Consider the following 17,093-nt stretch of genomic DNA (forward strand, 5'->3'; position numbering starts at 1 on the left):
TATGCCAATTCTCCTACCTGCAGATATACTGTACCTGCAGCTAGTGCTTTTTCCTTATCACTAGATAAGATACTCAAACTCCTTATGTACTCTAACACATGCTTCTTTACACCTGTACTTACTAGGGTCTCACACATCGCTGTCTAGTACAGTATCTAGGTGCTCTCTCTTCACATGCTCATTCTAGAATGGTGTCTTCTCTCAAACTGATGTCAGAATCATATAGTTACATTAACATTATTTACATTAATCTCATTATACCATGCCAAAAATCACACAACACCAGGTTATAGTCCAGCCTGGTGTTGCGTGATTTTTAACTTTGTCCAGCCCAATCCAACACCGGCACCTCCACATCATTATACCACGGTTACTTGAGTCACAATATAGATCAAAGTTCTGTACAAGAACATGATAAACAAAAATTTGCATTCACAAAAATGAACTAAGCAAACAGTGAGGCGGTGGCACAGTGATAATGTCATGGGGACAGTAATCCAGAATCCCAGGTGTCACAAAGCTGGTCCTGTTTGTTAAAAAAGCTGTTCTTCTTCTCAAGGAAACTGTGTCCTTGCATTTTTTCAGAGGGGTCATAAAACAGCCCAAGCTCCGAGTCGGCTGGGTTGGTACAGAGATGAAAAGGGTGTTAGGAGGCCTTTTTTTGTTTATACGTAAACAAATGAATCGTCAGACCAAAAGCTTGAAAGCTCTTTTGAAAACTGGTATAGTGATAGGGGCAAGGCCAGCTCCGTTCAGCAGTTGTGTGTGGGAGTTGAGACTGGAACTTCTCTCTCTCCTTCTGTCCTTCTAACTTCAACCTGGAAGCCTCTGTTTCAGCTTTACTCTGTGTTTGTTTATTGAGACTGTTGTCTATTTTCAAAACAGCATAATTAAGTCTTGTTTGGATAGAGTGAGTTCTGTGGGTACCTATATTCTGTTCTTAGTGATTCATTCTGTAATTTTGTAAATACATTTTTGTCTGTTTTAAAACCTGGTAGTCAACCTAGCTAACTTACTCTTGATAATTTTCACTGTACACTTACTGAAACAACTAGCAAAATTGTGGTCTGGGCTGCCTGCTTAAGAATGTTTTGAGTGGTGTGGCCTAGTCCATAACACAGGCCAACACTCTGGGATCATTGGTTCAAATCCAACTGTGGCACATAGTGAAACTTGTATTGAATAAAAAGTTAGGCTAATGGCAACCATTGTCAACTGCTGTAAAAACCCACCTGGTTCACTAATGTCTTTTAGGGAGAGAAATCTTCCATCCTTACCTGGTCTGGCCTACATGTGACTCCAGACTCACAGCAAAGTGGTTGACTCATAACTGGCCTCTGTGCAATTGGAGACGGAGCAATAAACACTGGTCCAGCCAGCACCACCCTCATCCCACGAACGGATTTTTAAAAGCTGTCACAAGGGGCTTCAGAGGAATGTGATCAGATATAACAAACAGCACACCTTGAAGCCAAGCACCTATTGAATTCCCATTACAGGGAGTTAACCTTTACAACTGAACAAATGTAAGACCTTGCAGATGAAAGCCTGAAATAACAACAGAAAATGCTACTCAGCAGGTCCAGCAGCATCTGTGAACAGAGAAACAGAGTAAGCGTTTCGGAGCAGCGACTTTTCATCAGAGCAATTTAAATATTACCTTCACAGTAAGGGGCAGGTGAAATTGCCAGCTTGACATTCTCATTAACCTGAGCATGTCCCGCGAGATGAATAAAGTGTTGGTGTCTCATAATTAAAGTGAGCAGAAGGGTGGAGACCACACCACTCAGTCTCAGCAGCAACTGGCCTACCTGGTGAGCGGAGTTTGGTCTGACTCGTGGACCTAGACAGGGGCAGGCTCTGTCTGAAACGGTTGGATCGGGTAAAACCGATCGGGACTTCAGCCTCGGACATGGTTTCCAAGGACTCCGCTGATGCGAATGGTAGCTTGGCTGCTTGGTCCGCTAGTCCAGACTGCTGGCTCTGGGAATGTCTGGGACTCCGAGTCTGTGAGGAAGCAAATAGGAGAGAGAGAGAGAGAGAACATTAACTCAGCATCATCACACTCCCTGACCCAGACACTTCCCTCTGTTAGTCAGAATTTGATCCAATTTCGAGGGAGCTTTGTGTGGCCATCATGTTCCTGCTTTTCTATTTGGACTGATGAGCTAATCTCATATTCTTTAGGCAGAGGTTGGTGGGTACCTGGAACACATTGCCAGTGGAGGTGGAAGAGGAGGGCATGATAGCATCATTTAAGATGAATCTAGACAGTTACATGAATGGGCAGGGAGCACAGAGATACAGATCCTTAGAATATAAGCGACAGGTTTAGATAGAGGATCTGGATCAGTGCAGGCTTGGAGGGCCGAAGGGCCTGTTCCTGTGCTGTAATTTTCTTGTTCTTTGCTCTTGTTCTTTGTATGATGGGATCCTCAGTGCCACCGTGAAAAGGGGACCATGTTGTTGTTTGCTGCAGAGACCGTGGGAAACTGGACTGGACAAGACATATTAATGCTATGGCAATAGCTACAGGTCAGAGGCTAGGAATGCTGCACTCCCCAAAGCCTGTCCACCATCTGCAAGGCACAATTCAAGAGTGTGATGGATTTCCATCTGCCTGAGTGTAGCTCCATCAGCCTTTAAGAAGCACAATACCATCCAGTCCACTTAACTGGCACCCTATCCACCACTTTAAGCATTCAATGCTTCCACTACTGTGCACAGTAAATGCAGTGTGTACTATGTACAAGGTGCACTATAGCAACTCACCAAAGATCCTGAAACAGCACCTTCCAAACCCACGATCACTTCCATCTGGAAGGACAAGGGCAACAGATACATGGAAACACCGCCACCTCCAAATTTCCCTCCAACCAGACATCATCCTGACTGGGAAATACATCATCAATCTATCACTGTCGCTGGGTCAAAATCCTGGAATTCCCTCCCTAACAGCATTGTGGGTCTACCTACTGCAGATGGATGGCAGCAGTTCAGGAAGGCAGCTCACCCCCACCTTCTCAAGGGCAACTAGGGACGGGCAATAAATGCCGGGCCCAGTTAATGATGCTCACAACACAAATATAAATAAAATACGGGTGCAATTTTAGTGAACCAGACGACCAGGAAATCTATGTGATCAGGCAGAAAATGTAGTTTTACACCCTCATGTAATACTGGTGTCCTGTGAGTTTAATAATGGTAAGTAATACTGGAGGCGGGTGGGAGTTAATCCGATATTGTATCCAATCCTGTCAATTTCCAGGTCGATGGTTAGGTTGAAATGATTCTGTTTGTTTCCCCCTTGTCAATAGCACTGGTCGCACCCCCAACTCCTTTTAAACAAAGCCAGATCACCAGGAAAAGTATTACCCCCCAGCCTCCCCGGGAGATGTTCAGAATAGCTGAGTAAAGTATGCCACACAACTGAAACAGCTTCCCAGGGCTGTTCAATCATTATCCGGGAAGTAAACACGTCTGTATGAATAATGAAGGAACAGAAAACCAATCTTTGTCCAGACAAAAGCAGATTCCTTACAATCGCTATCTCTTTCATTCCACCCTTTCTCAGCCATTTATGCACTGACTGGAGTGATCATTTTTCATGTAATCTTTTTAAAAATAACTTCACAGATTTGATCAGTAGCTCTCCCTGCCACAGTGTGCTCCCATCCCTCCTGAGGACACAGATTTGTACCAGTTATATTTAGAACCTTCAGATGATCTGATCTCAACTTGATATGTGCTGGCTAACTGGTTCAGTAATGACTCTAATTGACGCTATCAGTTCTAATCCTGACAATGCAGTTCATGCATTAGAAAGTTTACTATCCTCTTCCATCATTGCTTGAAGACTCTCTGAGGACTTCAAGCAAATTATTTTGCTGCATAGGCAACGATGAGAACTGTCTGTTGGTGTATCTGACTAGGATACTGGCCAATCTCTGTCCTCAGAGACTGGATTGCTACTCGTCTTCAACAGCAGAGCTTAATCCTTCACTGACAACTCTTCAAATCCTCTCCAACTTCTCCTCCAAACCACCTTTCCTGCTTCCTTTCATCTCTTACCTCCCCAAAAACAGAACTTTTCAATCATTCCATTGTTGCTCCATTACTTCCCTCTTTTTCCTGAGCAGTATTTAGTTCCACTGTGAGGCTTTCCGAAAGGTTTTTGTTAGATGAGGTTGAAGGAAGAGACCTGGGAAAAAGGGAAGTAGAGGGCAAGGGCAAGGCCAAGAGTCAGGCTGAGGGGGATGTTCAGGGAGAAGGTGCAGGAGGATGATGGGATGGAGACTGAGGAGAGGAGTAAGTGCAAGGAGGACAGAGGGGAAAGGTGAGGGAAGGGAGAATGAGGGAGAAAGCGAAAGTAAGATGAAAGTGAGAATGAGAGAAACAGGGTGAGAGTGAGCTGAGAAGAGTTAGGGTGAGGAAGTTAGCAAGAGCAATGGAGAGAGCAAGGCAAAGTGTGGGCAGTGCTGGGTAAACAGAAACTGTTTATTTCAGAACTCTGTTAATTAGATGCTTTTTTTAAAAAAAACTAGTGGTGAAAGCTATTCTGAGTGTGAACCACAATCCCATTTTAATCTAAACCAACTGGCTCCAACCATTCATTTCTGTATCTTAACGTTTAGCAGCTGAAGCAGACCAACTAAGAGATTTTAGCCAGGTATTTGCTGCTTTCATTTCTGTATCTCTGTACTAGCTCATCAAGCCCTCCCAGGATAGGGACAGCACGGGGTTAGATACATAGTAAAGCTCTCTCTACGCAGTCTCCCCATCAAACACTCCCAGGACATAGACAGCACAGGCTTAGATACAGAGTAAAGCTCCCTCTGCACTGTCCCCCATCAAACACTCCGAGGATAAGAACATCACAGGGTTAGATACAGAGTAAAGCTCGCTGTACACAGTCCCCCCATCAAACACTCCCTGGACAGGGACAGCACAGGGTTATGGATACAGAGTAAAGCGCCATTTACACAGTCCCCATCAAACACTCCCAGGACAGGTACATCACGGGCTTATGGATACAGAGTAAAGCGCTGTTTACACAGTCCCACCATCAAACACTCCCAGGACAGGTACTGGATTGATTCTGAGATTTCTAATTCTTGACCATTAAGGATTAAATGGAAGAAGGGAGTGAGTCAGTCCCATGTCATTGAGGTTGAGATTGATGACATTTTATATTTTTTCTGGCTAGTGTAGAGTGGATGGCTAACTGAACAAGATAAAACTAGCTAAGGCTGTGAGTCGATGTGTACAGATTGGCTGTAGACCCCTGTCATAGGATGCATAGAACTTAAATCCCTTTTGTAGAACTGCATTTCACGGAGCCACTCTGGCAAACATGATTTTTTTTATTGATATCTCAAATCAAGTCAGTGATGTAGTTCTAACAGAAGAATCTTTCTTTCCCCCTCCTGTAACCTTTTTACATAATTCAACACCCAACCAAACACCATGCGAGTGTGGTCTCTGAATAAAGTTGGCATGTACATGGGCAGGCAATCTGACTGTCTTCTAAGATTTCTTTCACACATCTCCCTCTGCATTCAAAGATAATCATAACCACATAGCTCTTGTCCCTGCACGTCTGTCAAATTGCAGTCAGTTGCCTACACTCAGCTTTTTTTTTACTGTGTCACCCAGTGCCTCCCATCTCCCTCAGCACTGAATCTCCTCTCCTACCCGGGACTTCTGCCACTCACATTAATTCCGTTTTATCTGTCCTCCCCTCTCATGTTCTGTGTCTTTGTTCCCCCACTTCCCTCAGGTCCTTTTTTACCTTCTTGACATCTTCCTCTGCCCCTCTCTCTATTTTTCCTACTCCTCACCCTGTTCTCCACAACGTTCCTGTCCCGCTCTCCCTATGGGTTTCTCAGTCACTCAGCCTCACCCAATCCCATCCACTAGCCTTTCCAGCCTCAGCTACTTTTGAGGTGCAGTATCTTGTTGTATAGATAGCCATTTAAGTACAGCATGATCCCGCAATTAGGAAAACAAATGTTATTTTTTATGCTGTTTGTGGTCCTTCCTCAAAATGTACCCATTTTTGGAGTGTGGTCAGGATCCTTTACATCCCCCTGAGAGGGCAGTTGCACATCTCCACTGAGAGCAGCGCTGCCTCAGTGCCTGCACCATTGGTCACCCTGGGTTGTATGCTCACGCTGCTGCGGTAGGAGATGAACCACTACTTTCTGATTGGGAGGTAAGACTATTCCCCAATGACCTGCTTTAAACAAGTAAGCATGTACCACATACACACAAAAACATATCACTGAAAAATATATCAAAGTATACAGCAAAGGTGTCAACATATTCATGATGAGCCAGTTTTCATTACTGGGAAAGAAAGTTAATGAAGTGTTGGCAGTGAAAGGCACATCATGCAGCACTTCAAACAGCAAGTCATTGGTACGTGCAATACTTGTACTAAAGGAGAACTATTTTTGGTTTCCTTGTCAAATCAGATCTTGCTCAGTTTTTCTGCTTTCGTATTAACTCCTTCAGAACTGAATTTGAGGGGATTACTTTTCTCATTTCGTAAAATCAAAAGGACATTTGCATTTCTGTAGCATCTTTCACCTTGTCAGGACATTGCAATGCAAGTCACAGCCAAGGAAGTACTTTGCAAAATGTAGTCACTGTTGTGATGTTGGCAATGCAAACTGCAAAAGCTGAGAGGCCACTGAATGTGGCAGGACCAGTAACAGAACATGCATTATCATGGGTTTTGTCAATAAGGACATCGTGTGCAAAGACTGAACTTCTACAAGATGCTTATACACTTTTTAGCTGGAACCTTGCGCGTAGTTCCAGGTGCCACACTGTATGAGGGATGTGAATGCTTTGGAGAGAGTGCAGGAGAGATCCAGGGATGAGAAACTTTGTTGTGTTGAGAAAAGATTGTGACTATTCTCCATGGAGAGAAGGAGGCCAAGAGGAGATCTGACAGAAGTTTTCAAAATTATGAGGGGTCTGGATAGAGTAGATAAGAGGGAATTGATCCCACTCATAAAATGCTCAAGAACTACAGGGCACAGATTTAAATGGATTTGCAATTGTCGCAAATGTGGTGGGAAAAAGAATCTGTTTCCCGCAGAGTGATTTGGGTCTGGATCGCACTGTGTGGAAGTTGGAGACAGTGAAGTTTTTTGAGCCATTCGATAATTATTTAAACAGGGTAGTGTCCTAGGCCCAACCATTGTCAGCTGCTTCATCAATGACCTAGCCGCCGTCATGAGGTCAGATGTGGGGATGCTCGCTGATGACTGCACAATGTTCAGCACCATTCATGACACCTCAAATACTGAAGCAGTCCATGTTCAAATGCAACAGGATCTGGACAATATCCAGGTTTCGATTGACAAGTGGCAAGCAACATTCGCACTAAACAAATGCCAGGCTATGACCATCACCAATAACAAACACTCTAACCACTGTTTCCCTTGAATTCAATGGTGGTACCATCACTGAAACGCCCACTGTCAACATCTTGGGGGTTATAATTGACCAGAAACTCAACTAGACTCACCATGTAAACACAGTGGCTACAAGAGCAAGTCAGAGGCCAGGAATATCGCGGTGAGAAACTCACCTCCTGACTCCCCAAAGCCTGTCCATTGTCCACAAGGCACAGGTCAGGAGTGTGATGGAATACTCCCCATTTGCCTGGATGGGTGCAACTCCAACAACACTCAAGAAGCTCGATGCCATCCAGGACAAAACAGCCCGCTTGATTGGCATCACATCCACAAACATCCATTCCATCCATCACCAACTCTCAGTAGCAGCAGTGTGTACCATCTAGAAGATGCACTGCAGAAATTCACCAAAGATCCTCAGACAGCACCTTCCAAACCCATGATCACTTCCATCTAGAAGGACAAGGGCAGCAGATACATGGGAACACAACCCCCTGCAAGTTCCTCTCTGAGCCACTCACCACCCTGACTCACCACCCTCACCACCACCTATCGCCGTTCCTTCACTGTCACTGGGTCAAAACCCTGGAATTCCCTCCCTACTGGCATTGTGGGTCAACCCACAGCAGGAGGAATACAGCGGTTCAAGAAGGCATAGAACATGGAACATAGAACATTACAGCGCAGTACAAGCCCTTCGGCCCTCGATGTTGCGCCAACCTGTCATACCAATCTGAAGCCCTACACTATTCCACGTACGTCCATATGCTTGTCCAATGACGACTTAAATGTACTTAAAGTTGGCAAATCTACTACCATTGCAGGCAAAGCATTCCGTACCCTTGCGACTCTCTGAGTAAAGAAGCTACCTCTGACATCTGTCCTATATCTATCACTCCTCAGTTTAAAGCTATGCCCCCTTGTGCTCGCCGTCAACATTCTTGGTAAAAGGCTCTCCCTGTCCACCCTATCTAACCCTCTGATTATCTATATGTCTCTATTAAGTCACCTTTCAACCTTCTTCTCTAATGAAAACAGCCTCAAGAGTGAATCACCTCACACTTGTCCGCATTAAACTCCATTTGCCACCTCTCAGCCCAGCTCTGCAGCTTATCTATGTCTCTCTGTAACCTACAACATCCTTCGTCACTATCCACAACTCCACCAACCTTAGTGTCGTCTGCAAATTTACTAACCCACCCTTCTAGACCCTCATCCAGGTTGTTTATAAAAATGACGAACAGCAGTGGAGCCAACACCGACCCATTCTGTACACCACTAGTAACTGGACTCTAGGATGAACATTTCCCATCAATCACTACCCTCTGTCTTCTTTCAGCAAGCCAATTACTGATCCAAACTGCTATATCTCCCACAATCCCACTCCTCTGCATTTTGTACGATAGCCTACTGTGGGGAACCTTATCAAACGCCTTGCTGAAATCCATATACACCACATCAATTGGTTTACTCTCATCTACCTGTTTGGTCACCTTCTCAAAGAACTCTAAGGTTTGTGAGGCACGACCTACCCTTCACAAAACCATGCTGACTGTCCCTAATCAAATTATTCTTTTCTAGATGATTATAAATTCTAACTCCTGTAACATTTTCCAACACTTTACCAACAACTGAAGTAAGGCTCACACTGGTCTATAATTACCAGGGTTGTCTCTGCTCCCCTTCTTGAACAGTGGAACCAGATTTGCTATCCTTCAGTCTTCTGGCACTATTCCTGTAGACAATGACGATTTAAAGATCAATGCCAAAGGTATTTCCTGGCTTCCCAGAGGATCCTAGGATAAACCCCATCCAGCCCAGGGGACTTACCTATTTTCACACTCTGTAGGATTTCTAAAACCTCCTCCTTATGAACCTCAATCCCACCTAGTCTAGTAGCCTGTATCTCAGTATTCTCCATCGCAACATTGTCGTTTTCTAGAGTGAATGCTGTCGAAAAATATTCATTTAGTGCTTCCCCTATCTCCTCTAACTCCACACACAACTTCCCACTACTATCCTTGATTGGCCCTAATCTTACTCTCAACATTCTTTTATTCCTTAAATACCTATAGAAGCCTTAGGGTTTACCCTGATCCAATCCGCCAACAACTTCTTATGTCTCCTCCTGACTCTTCTGAGCTCTCTCTTTAGGTCTTCCCTTGTAACCCTCAAGAGCCCTAACTGAGCTTTCACATCCCATCCTAACATAAGCCTTCTTCGTCCTCTTGACCAGAGATTCCACTTCCTTCGTCAACCATGGCTCTCGCGCTCTACAGCTTCCTCCCTGCCTGACAGGTACATACTTATCTAGGACATACTTATCTAAGCTCCACATTTCTAATGTGCCCATCCCCTGCAGTTTCCTTCCCCATCCTATGCTTCCTAAATCTTGCCTAATCACATCGTAATTGCCTTTCCCCAGCTGTAATTCTTGCCCAGTGGTATACACCTATCCCTTTCTATCACTAAAGTAAACATAACAGAATTATGATCGCTATCACCAAAGTACTCACCTACTTCACATCTAACACCTGGCCAGGTTCATTACCCAGTACCAAATCTAATGTGGCTTCGCCCCTTGTTGGCCTGTCTACATGCTATGTCAGGAAGCCCTCCTGCACACACTGGACAAAAACTGACCCATCTATAGTACTCGTACTGTAGTGATCCCAGTCAATATTTGGAAAGTTGAAGTCCCCCATGACAACTACCCTGTCTCTCTTGCTCCTATCAAGAATCATCTTTGCTATCCTTTCCTCTACATTTCTGGAACTATTCAGCAGCCTATAGAAAACCCTCAACAGGGTGACCTCTCCTTTCCTGTTTCTAACCTCAGCCCATACTACCTCAGTTGACGAGTCCCCAAACATCCTTTCTGCAACTGTAATACTGTCCTTGACCAACAATGCCACACCTCACCCACTTTTACCATCTTCTCTGTTCTTACTGAAACACCTAAATCCTGGAACCTGCAACAACCAATCCTGTCCCTGCTCTATCCATGTCTCCGAAATGGCCACAACATCGAAGTCCCAGGTACCAACCCATGATGCAAGTTCATGCACCTTATTCCGGATGCTCCTGGTGTTGAAGTAGACACACTTCAAACCAATTTCTTGTTTGCCGGTGCCATCTTGCGTCCCTGAAACTTGATTTTGGACCTCCCTACTCTCAACCTTTTCTATACTCGAACTACAAGTCAGGTTCCGATCCCCCTGCTGGATTAGTTTAAACCCACCCCAATAGCCTTAGAGAATTTCCCCCCCAAGATATTGGTACCCCTCTGGTTCAGATGAAGACCATCCTGCTTGTAGAGATCCCATCTACTCCAGAAAGAGCCCCAATTATCCAAGAATCCAAAACCCTCCCTCCTGCACCATCCCTGTAGCCACGTGTTCAACTCCTCTCTCTCCGTATTCCTTGCCTCACTAGCACGTGGCACGGGCAACAAACCAGAGACAACTCTGTTCGTCCTAGCTCAACAAACCAGAGACAACAACTCTGTTCGTCTTAGCTCTAAGCTTCCATCCTAGCTCCCTGAATTTCTGCCTTAAATCCCCATCTCTCTTCCTACATATGTCGTTGGTGTCTATGTGGACCATGACTTGGGGCTGCTCCCCCTCCCCCTTAAGGATCCCAAAAACATGATCAGAGACATCATGAACCCTGGCACCTGAGAGGGAACACACCAACCGTGAGTCTCTCTTGTCCCCACAGAACCTCCTATCTGTCCACCTAACAATGGAATCCCCAATGACTACTGCTCTGCTCCTTTTCCCTCTTCCCTTCTGAGCAGCAGGGACAGACTCTGTGCCAGATTGTCCCCCCCCAACAGTAACCAAAACGGTATACTTATTGTTGAGGGGAATGGCCACTGGGGATCCCTGCACTGCCTACCGGCTCCCTTTCCATCCTCTGACTGTAACCCATCTGCCTTTTTCTATATGGGGGCAGCTCACCCCCACCTTCTCAAGGGGCAACTGGGGATGGGCAGAAAATGCTGGCCAGCCAGCCACACCCACATCCCACAAATGAATAAACAAAAGCAACAATGAAAAGTGTATGGGGGAAAGGCAGGAGAATGGCACTAAGTTATAATGCTTATTGTTGAGTCACTGCAGATATGATGGATTATATGGCCTTCTTCTGCATAGTAACAATTCAATAAGCCCCTGAAAATAGCACCACAGTAAGTACCAGATCATGACAGAGGGATAAAAATGGGGCTCAGGACACATAAGATAAAACTCATCTGTCACAAGGTCTGTTAAATGCACTCAGGAGCTAGGGCTGGCAAGACTACATGTCATCTGAAAGAAGGTATCTCAGATTGTACAACATGCTGCAAGACTGAACCCTGAACCCACTGTGAGTCAGCTCAGTCCCAGCTGGCTCTCCCTGCACCAATGATCAATGACTACAATTGCACAAGTTCCAACCATGTGACCTATCTGTTGTCTATCTCGTCTGTCTCAGAAATTTAGGAATGTGAACAGTTTGAGCAGATAGAGTGACTCATTACATTCTGAGTCTGAGTAGGCAAGTCTGTTTCCCAAATTCACTGAAGCTTCTCTTCTACCTCGAAACAGACATGCAACTCAACACAATGCACAACATCACAGAATGGGGCAATCACCATTTCCTTTATCGCCAATTCTGACTCAGGTAACCAGGATGGGGGGAACAGCACATATTTCAGCGGCAGAGATGTACTGGAGGGACTGTCCACTGCTATCAGGGGGGCCCAATGTAAGGAGGTCCTGCTCCTCCTGGAGCCATTGGGATGTCAATATAAAGCAATCAAGGGCAGGAATTGGGTACTTGATGGCCTCAATGATGCCACGGAAGATCATGTTATTGACAAAATGCCATGACAGCAAGAGGATATCAGATTTCCCTTCCAGTGCCTTCCCTCACCATATTGCTAACCCGTCCCCTGGGCAGCACATTTCCAAAAGGTTGGGCTAATTCTGTTCAGAGGCACTCTCTGCCTCTATCTCTGTGTCTCTCTCTGTGTCTCTCTCTGTATCACACACACACACATTAATTACTCGGATTTCTTGTCAGGACTGTTTCACAGTTACTTTAATGATCAGATTCTCTCGGTATGAAGGCCTCACAGATGAGGGGTTGATTGAACATTCTTCACACACACTAGTCAAAGTACAAAACTCCACTGAAAGTCAAGGTCAGGGAGATTAAACACAATGATAGGGAACCAATGCGTGACAAGACTAATGTCACCCTTCGCAGTTCCTCACAGAAAAGCCTGTCTGTGCCAAGTAAGCAGAATTCAATTTGTAAACTTGGAGAAATTTTCATTCCAGGAACATGGTGTCCTGTATTTCATTGTGAAGTAGGAGATCTCAGCATTTCCTTTGATCAGTGATGGGTACCTTTGCTCATGTGAGACCAACCAAGCTCTTGAAATAAAACTTTTGTGTTTGAGCACTCGATGAATAGTCAGTCAAGCAATCCTCTGAAGATCACATAATGCAGGTCTTGTTTGAAGTGTAGAAATTTCAATAACATTAAATACTGCAACAACTAAAATGACAGCTGAGAGTACAATAGATCCATCAGATTGGAGACCATCTTAAAAAGGAATCTCCAAGGTGGATAGTGGAGACAAAGGTCACAGTAAACAACTTGTTTTGATCTTAGAATCCTTTTTTCTCTGGGCTCTCAGACCTTTGAGAGGGATGAACATCAGGAGTATGCACCAAGCATATAGATGTACAATATCTTTCAGTTTAATGGGATAGAAAGTCTCCACTTAGCCAAAGATAAGAGCCAACTGATTGAACTTTACAGGTTGAGGCCATTTTGCCCATTGTATCCATGTTGGCTTTTTGGAAGAGCTCCCCCCGGCCTTTCCTCATTGCCCTGCAACTGTTCATATTCTCCTGAATTCCTGGAGTGAGGGCATTATTTGAGGTGGAAAGGTTGGGTAGGCCAGGGCTGTATCCACTACAGTTTAGATGAATGAGAGAGAATCTTATTAAAACTTACAAAGATCCTGAGGGAACCTGACAGGGTGGATGCTGAATGGATGTTTCCTCTTGTGGGAGAGACTAGGACCGGGGTCTCCTATTCAAATAAAGATGAAGAGGGACTTTTGTCTCTCAGAGGACCCTGTGTCTTTGGAACTCAGCTCCCTAGAGAGCGATGGAGGTGGTGGTCATTCAATACTTTTAAGGAGGATGCTTGCTCAATGAGGCACTCCAATGTTATTGAGGAAAGGTCAGACTGAGGGAACATTAGGTTCAGGCAGGGCCTCATCGAATGGTAAAGCAAGCTTGAGGGGCCAGAAGTCAGATGTTTCCTCCTGGTTTTATTATCCACCTTTATCTAGATTCTTAGGTGTCTATTTTTTAAAAGAAATTGTGACTGTGTCAGCTTCCACCATTTCAGACAGGGCTTTGGCAGAATACATGCTGCATGAACAAATAACTTCTCCTTATCTCCCCTCTGGTTCTTGTGTCAATTCCTGTAAATCTGTATCCTATGGTTAACAAGCTACCAGTCCCCATGAAAACTGCACTCCCGATCTGCTCTCCAATCTTCTGATAAGTTCAAACCTCATTATTAAATCTCCTCCTTTGCTGCTGGCAAGGTGAGCAATGGAGCACCTCCTTGTCAATGTATTTGCAATGTTGTTGAAATGGTCTATCAGTGAGGAACAGTAAAGTTTCATAAAATTACACAGTGACTTTAACACATTCTCGGAGGAATACCTTAAAGCACACAGCACATTACTTTGCTTATAATGCCTATATTTACACAATCAAATATAAAGCTTGTTTCATATCCCAGTGACGAGTTCAATGAACAGTTAAACTGATCCTTGTGGTATTGAATGAGGTAAGAACATTCACCAGAACAACTCTCCCTGTTCCTCTTTAAATCATTTGGCTCAGTGGCCTGTTTCTGTGCTGTAAATTCTATTATTGCAAATGGACTATGATTACAATGGAAACTGGATAGAATTCAATGGAATGGGGGGATCAAATGGGATCTCATTCATGCCTTATTATCTCCAGTCTCAACTCAGTGCACACCTGGCTGATATCCCACATTTTACGCTTTGCAAACTTTAAAGTTCACATTCTGTTACACTCCACAAATATAAAATCAAACTCCACTATTCCCAGAGTTGTCATAAGAGTTAAACATTTTATAAAGTACACCAAATTCCCCAATTTACCCGCCTTCTAAACCAAGGTTGACAGAAAGCACAAACCAAGTTTCTGTAATGAATAAGAATTAATTTTTATTACAAGTAGATAGATTCCAGCTACAGGTAAACAATCATAGACCATCATCATTTAATTTAACCAGTTAACATTCTAACCTCTTGCTGACTCCCCGTCACACACACCAACAAGACACAAACAGGATACAAAAATCATGGGAGTTATGACAGAGGGAGATTGGGCAAGCAGTCCAATAGCTCCTGTTCACAGGATCTGCTGAGATGATTGTTGCTTCTCTATCTTCCTTCTCTAGATCCTTTCACCAGTTTGAAGAAGGCACAGGGTGGCTGGTTCACACTTATGAAAGGTCTCTGTTAAAGCCATAGCTTACAGCAACTGTTGAAGGAAAGATAGACTGGTTTTCTCCAGGCTTTTACCAGATCAGAAAGAAAGATCCTGAGCTGGTGGAACTCTGATGGCTTCTCTCTATTTTTTTCAAATACCACAAAAAACAACCTCAGCATTGGCAGGCTAAGGCCTTTGTCATCAATAACTGGTCACTAGTCCACAAACCCATCAGTTACCTGTTGTCAGCTGACAGCCCATTTGTGCATACTCCATAGTTCCAGCTCATCTGCAAACTACATGTCAAGAGCTGTGTAAACTATGCAGACAATGATGGTCTTGCTTTCAAAAAACATTCAGAAATTCTTCAGCAATCCTTGGTTTTTAAAACAATTCTTTTCCCGTTTCAGTCCATAGTCAGATCAAAAATGAAAAGACGCAGTCTTTATAATCCCATGTCTTAAATCATGCCAAATTCTATATCACCCTTGCGCTTACTGATTCACACTGGATCCCAGTCACGCAAATCTGTGGTTTTCAAATTCTTAGCCTTGGTTTCAGCTTGCTGTATGGCCTCAGCAGTAACCATCTGAGTTCCCCATGCTGCTCTGAACCTGGCCTCTTCAATGTCCCTGATTTTAATCACTCCCCCATTGACAGCTGTCCCTCAATTAACAAGGGCTCTCCTGAATCCTCTCCACTTCTCTGTCTTGTTTCCCTCCTTGGAGACTCAACCTTAAAACCTACATTTTGGGCCAAGTTTTTAATCACCTGACTTAATATCTCCGTGGTGTCAGGTTGTGTTTATAATGTTCCTGTGAAACACCATGAGATGTTTCATTACATTAAAGGGTCAATTTAGAACTGAACTTTCCTAGTATTTATGGTGTAGAATGAAATTTCATTTAACACCTACTACAGCAGTAACTAACTTCCCAAATTTCTAGTACATGATAATAAAACAAAAGGTTACAAGATTCACTGAGATCAAGCTCCCTCATTGAACGACTGCCATACGTACCCTCTGATCAATGCATTCATTGTTCGGGGAAATAAAATGAGTTTGTCCTCAGAGCGAATGGTGAACTAACCCTTGGATGAAGGAGGGTAAGGGGGCAACGGTCATCCTGGCATCGCGACTAGCTGCCCATGGTCTTTGGCTGAGAGGGTTTAGACAGGTGATTAACCCAGCAGCAACCGAGGGCATTTGTTTAGCTCAGTTGGGTGGACAGCTGGTTTATGACAGAGTGACACCAACAGTGTGGGTTCAATTCCCAGACTGGCTGAGATTACGTAGAATCCCTATAGTGTGGGAGAGGCCATTCGGCCCATCGAGTCCACACTGACCCTCCGAACAGCATCTCAAACAGACAGATTCCCCTACCCTGTAACTCTGTATTTCTCATGGACAATCCACCTAGCGTGCACATCTTTGGAGTGTGGAAGGAAACCGAAATACCTGGAGGAAATCCATACTGACATGGGGGAGAACATGCAAACTCCACACAGACAGTCGCCTGAAGGTGCAATCAAACCTGGATCCCTGGTGCTGTGAGGCAGCAGTGCTAACCTCTTACCATAAAGGATTCTCCTCTTCAACCTCCCTCCTCAGTTTAAATGACCAATCACCTCACTCTAATTAGACAGCAAATCTTGGGCAATGGCAACTTTACCTTGTCAGCCTCCAAGACAAGGCATATCAACCAAGGTAGGTGAGTGAGTGAGTGAGTGAGTGAGAAAGAGAGAGAAAGAAGATCCAGTGGAAAGAGCCACCATCTTCTTTGAAGAAGACCAGGAATTCCCCTACATCAACTTGAGGGAAGAACAGAGACTGCTACCACCAAATTCTGGATTAGTGGTGCTGCAAGAGCACAGCAGTTCAGGCAGCATCCAAGGAGCTTTGAAATCAACGGTTCGGGCAAAAACCCTTCATCAGGAATAAAGGCAGTGAGCCTGGAGCGTGAAGAGATAAGCGAGGGGAGGGTGGGGGTGGGGAGAGAGTAGCATAGAGTACAATGGGTGAGTGGGGGAGGAGATGAAGGTGATAGGTCAGGGAGGAGAGGGTGGAGTGGATAGGTGGAAAAGGAGCTAGGCAGGTCGGACAAGTCCGGACAAGTCA

General features: G+C 44.5%; 1 protein-coding gene across 1 annotated transcript in view; it reads right to left on the reverse strand.

The window, feature by feature from the left end:
- Positions 1-17,093, reverse strand: part of LOC122539627 (SRC kinase signaling inhibitor 1-like) — a 523,191-nt gene that overhangs the window by 35,158 nt on the left and 470,940 nt on the right. Inside the window, exon 8 of the mRNA XM_043674625.1 lies at positions 1,812-2,007. Coding sequence (XP_043530560.1) covers positions 1,812-2,007 — 196 coding nt within the window. The remainder of the gene's footprint in view (positions 1-1,811; positions 2,008-17,093) is intronic.

This window comes from Chiloscyllium plagiosum, chromosome 33 (genome assembly GCF_004010195.1).
Source record: "Chiloscyllium plagiosum isolate BGI_BamShark_2017 chromosome 33, ASM401019v2, whole genome shotgun sequence".
In the NCBI taxonomy this organism is placed as follows: Eukaryota; Metazoa; Chordata; class Chondrichthyes; order Orectolobiformes; family Hemiscylliidae; genus Chiloscyllium; species Chiloscyllium plagiosum.